Below are 4,854 nucleotides of genomic sequence, written 5' to 3' on the forward strand. Positions count from 1 at the left end.
TGATTGTGGTGGTGAATGTGTGTCCAGTGGGGTCATTCCATTTTGTATATTCATAGAGGGTTTTTTTCCCCTTAATATAAAGGGCCTCTAGAATCTCCAACCGGTGGCTGTCATTGGCAGAATCTAGGATCTTCGTGTTGTCGACCAAGATCTCCCTGGACAAAAGAGTAGAGTGTGTGTCAGAAAAGTGTTTCTTCGGAGCTCCGTTCTGTAAATGGCAAGTGAGGCGTCGGGAAAGAGAAGTTGTCGTCATTCCTATATAGGAAGAAGGACGAAGCTTGCAGTCTTCGTGTGAGCAGATGAATTCGTAGACGACTTTACTTCTTTTGAGGAGGTTTTGGGTACGGAAAGGGTTATTTTTCAGGATGAGGTTAGAGGTTTTGATGTTTTTGTAGAAAATACGGAGCTCCAACTTGTCCTCGGGGTCTATGGGACGGGTTCCACCTTCTACTATTTCCCTCATTACTCATGCTGTACTCATGAAAGATCTATAATGCAGAAGGATTGGAGGGCGTTTCTCATGGTGGGGGTTGTGACATCTCATATAAGCGTCCATCTTTTGCATTATGATAGACTGGACGTCTTTTTTGGAAAATCCATTATTCACTAGGACTTGCTGTAGGCGTTGAAGCTCTTGATGGAGTATGGGCCAAGTAGAACAATGGGTGAATGCTCTGTTGACGTAAGAGCGGATGACACTTCTTTTATAAGAGGTGGGACATTCTCCTTCGGCGTTCAGGCATCTTCCTTCATTAGTTTCTTTGACGTGCACTGAAGTCACGAATTTGCTATCAACTGGCTTAACAAACACGTCTAAGAAGGGTAAGGACCCATCATCATGCTGCTCGAGAGTGAAATTAAGGCAAGAGCTACTTATAAACGCGTCACGTAAATCCTGGAGATGTTTCCGGTCTCTGACCTCCACAAAAATGTCGTCCACATATCTACCATAAGTGAAAGGACGAAGATGGGGAACAGAAAGAACTCTTCTCTCCACCAGGCCCATGTAAACGTTGGCAAAGAGGACCCCAAGTGGGGACCCCATCGCCACACCGTCCACCTGCCTATACATTTTTCCATCTGGTCCACGGAATGGTGATTCTTTGGTGCAGGCTTCAAGCAGAAGACGCAGCAGGTTTTCCGGGATGTCCAAGTGTTGATGGTGGGAACGGTAGACCTCGTCCAAGATGAAGTCTATTGTCTCATCAACGGGGACGTTAGTAAAAAGGCTTTCGGCATCAAGAGATGCAATAAGGCCTGTGGGTTCTTTGCTGTCGAGTAAATCAATGAACTCTTTAGGGGATTTGAGCAACCAGGTACTGGGAGTATAGGGAGAGAGAAGACTGTTTAGAGTTTTTGCTAGGTTGTAGGTCGGGGTGGGGATTTGGCTGATAATAGGTCTAAGCGGGTAGTTGGGTTTATGTGTTTTCACATTGCCACTTTTCTGACACACACTCTACTCTTTTGTCCAGGGAGATCTTGGTCGACAACACGAAAGTTTTAAGTGCTGGTCTCTTATCACTACTCTCATTTTTCTTTCTTGCAAAAAGTCTTTCATCCAATTTAGTAGTTTGCCCTGTATTCCTCCTTCAGTTTCTAATTTCTTAAGCAATTTTTTATATGGTAATTTGTCAAAAGCTTTCTTTAGGTCTAGAGTATGAATTATCGGTACGATACCATCAATCGACGTGACGTCATAGAAAAATTTAATGGAATTTATATATTCAATAGAGTAAATTCACTATAACTATAAAAAAGAATAGATGAATATATAGATAGCTAAATCAATCAATCAATCAATCAATATCAATCAACCAACAAAACCAAAGCTTACCGCACGTGCTGCACTGCAAACCAATATGAATGTCCTCAGTCGACATGACGTCATAAAATTTGAAGAATACAAATTTTCACCTTGGAATGATTATGTACGCTCATCAAAACAACAAAATTCAGACTGCATTTTATTTTTATTCAGTATTACATAAATGCCTATTTCTAATTTGTACTGCAGTGTTGGACAGGATTAACTTTTTAACTTGCGAGTAGGCATACAAACGACTTCTTTAACCCATTCAACTCCGATGACAAGATGTCTTGTCATTTGGTCAAATAAAACAAAAAATCATAAAACACCAAAATGTTTGATCAAACACCAGAAAAGTATGACGTCAGTCCTCGCTTCGCTGCGAGCGAAGCGAGGACTGACGTCATACTTTTCTGGTGTTTGATCAAACATTTTGGTGTTTTATGATTTTTTGTTTTATTTGACCAAATGACAAGACATCTTGTCATCGGAGTTGAATGGGTTAAAACTCAATACAGAACAACCAAAAAAGCCAATGCTTATCTATTATAGGTGTTAACACATGGAATAAACTGGAAAAGGATTTACCCAAGACAAAATGTATATCAACATTCAAACGATACTTAAAAAAGTCTTTAATCTATAAGTATTAGTATATTGAACATTTCAGGTCCATTTCATGATTGTATTCATGGAGAAACTGTCATGTACTGCCCAAGTCTGCCGCTCTTTTTTTTTCTTATTCCAGCAGGTCACGGTGACCCGGATCTGCGCATTAAGCAATTATCGTCCCGTCAACAATCGACCTGACCTCTCACCTCTCACCTGACCCCCACAAGTTGAGATGCTCGCTCGTGACCCCGATTTCTGCGTGAGGTCGGAGTTAGCGGACTTTCTGTCGCATCTTATTATGTATGTATATATGTGTATGCATGTATGTGTGTATATATGTATATATGTGTGTAGATGTGTATGTATGTACCATACTAACATGTAACAAAAATAAATAAATAAAAATAATTGTTTTCCTTAAAGGGAGAGCAACTCCCGATAAGCTTTGCTTCTCGCTCTCCCTTTTCAACTACTAATTTTGTAAAAATTGTATATATGTATGTCTAAATTGTATTTTATATTGTTGAATAAACCTATACTACTACAATCATTTACTAATGCAACTTCAGTCTACTGTCAGAAGTTGAAAAATGGTCTCCAACGTTAAGGTTGCCAGATTTCTCAATGGGGAAACATTTCCAATTTTGACAAGTTGTTAAAAAAATGCAAGTTATTCCCAGAAAATACACCAGAAATATGTTGACATTATATAATAAGTAAATCAACAAATGAATTAATAAATAGATAAATACATGAGTAAATAAGATGAAATAGTGAATGAATAAATAAACAAACAAATAAGTAAATAAATAAACAAACAAATTAATAGAAAAATAAATAATGAGGCAAGGATTTACGCAGTAAACCAGAAACTGCTTCATCAAGATTTACTTTGAATAATTAAAGAACAATTGTACCATAAGTATTTCAATAATGAATCTCTTATGCTTCGTTTAATAATATACATTTGTAAAAACAGACAGCAGTGTTACAAAATAGGACACAAAGAAACAGTCCTGTAAATAATATAAAACATAACTATTACCAGTAGAGTATGGATTAATAGGATCACCTGAAGAACTGTCACCCTAGAACATCCACCCGAAGAACTGTCACCCTAGAACATCCACCTGAAGAACTGTCACCCTAGAACATCCACCTGAAGAACTGTCACCCTAGAACATCATCCACCTGAAGAACTGTCACCCTAGAACATCCACCTGAAGAACTGTCACCCTAGAACATCCACCTGAAGAACTGTCACCCTAGAACATCATCCACCTGAAGATTGATCAGCCCAGAGCAGCCCATTTGAAGAACTGTCACCCCAATTGAGTTAGGTTAGATAAGGTCAGGCTCTGGTACGTAAAGGTGAAGTTGTGATATTGCCATGAAGTTCTTCAGCCCTGGAAGATTTTTATTTATTTGTTTATTTATTGTGGTTCAAAACAGTTCATACATAAACGCAGAAGACGGTATATCCACAGTATGCCACTGCAGTGACGATACCTGTATGCATATATATATACATGTGTATATATATGCACATATATATATGTATATATTATATATGAATATACATATATATATATATATGTATATATATATGTGTGTATAAATATGTATATATACATATATATATATATATGTATATATATATGCAATAAGAACACTAGGAACGTGTGTTTTATAAATGCAAGGTAACCACCTAAGAAAATAAACGGAGCAGAGCGCTTTCGTATATTACATCCAAGATCCATCTTGATTACATCTTCAGAAGATGTAATATACGAAAGCGCTCTGCTCCGTTTATTTTCTTAAGTGGTTACCTTGCATATATATATATATGTATATATACATATATATATATACATGTATATTTACATATATATACATGTATATATACATATATATATACATATATATATTGTCAGTGTATTTGGGCAGGAGTTTTTTCTCTAATGCATATATCATTAAAAGTGATGGCTAGTTTTGCATTAATTATTTTCTTATAGGTATTTTCCATATACCGTATTATAGATTTATTTTCCTTAGAAAGGAAATTCATGAGTTGGCTGTATGTAGTCATATTAGCTAGATCGCGATTTCGGGTTCTAGACCCATCTTCAGTAGCTATAGGGATGTACTATCTTATAGGATAAGAGTTAATCCGATGAGTCTTATGAAAGTTCTAAGTTTTATACTAGGCCTTCTTACTTGCTAATCACTCTAGGGGAGGTCACCCGGTATTTCGGGCAGTGACGAAATGTCACGTGCACTAGGAGAGCCTCCGGGTGCGTGTTGTGGCGGAAAGTGGCATGCTTGTGGTTATGGCGTTTTATCTCGTGTTTGCACTGGTGGCGTTTTGTCCTATATTGGCGTTTGGGGTGTTATGTCTTATGTTTCCAGTGGGTCCCATCCCACGTGGGACTACA

General features: G+C 37.6%; 1 protein-coding gene across 1 annotated transcript; it reads right to left on the reverse strand.

Moving 5' to 3' along the window:
• Window positions 1–466: 466 nt before the first annotated feature.
• LOC143021531 (uncharacterized) lies at window positions 467–1,880 on the reverse strand. The gene is made up of 2 exons (XM_076179131.1): window positions 1,835–1,880; window positions 467–1,293 (listed from the first exon to the last, which is right to left on the reverse strand). Exons 1-2 carry the CDS (start codon window positions 1,878–1,880, stop codon window positions 467–469), a joined length of 873 nt encoding a protein of 290 aa, XP_076035246.1.
• Window positions 1,881–4,854: the final 2,974 nt, after the last annotated feature.

Source organism: Oratosquilla oratoria, chromosome 42 (genome assembly GCF_046742065.1).
Source record: "Oratosquilla oratoria isolate Oo_2021 chromosome 42, ASM4674206v1, whole genome shotgun sequence".
NCBI classification, from domain to species: domain Eukaryota; kingdom Metazoa; phylum Arthropoda; class Malacostraca; order Stomatopoda; family Squillidae; genus Oratosquilla; species Oratosquilla oratoria.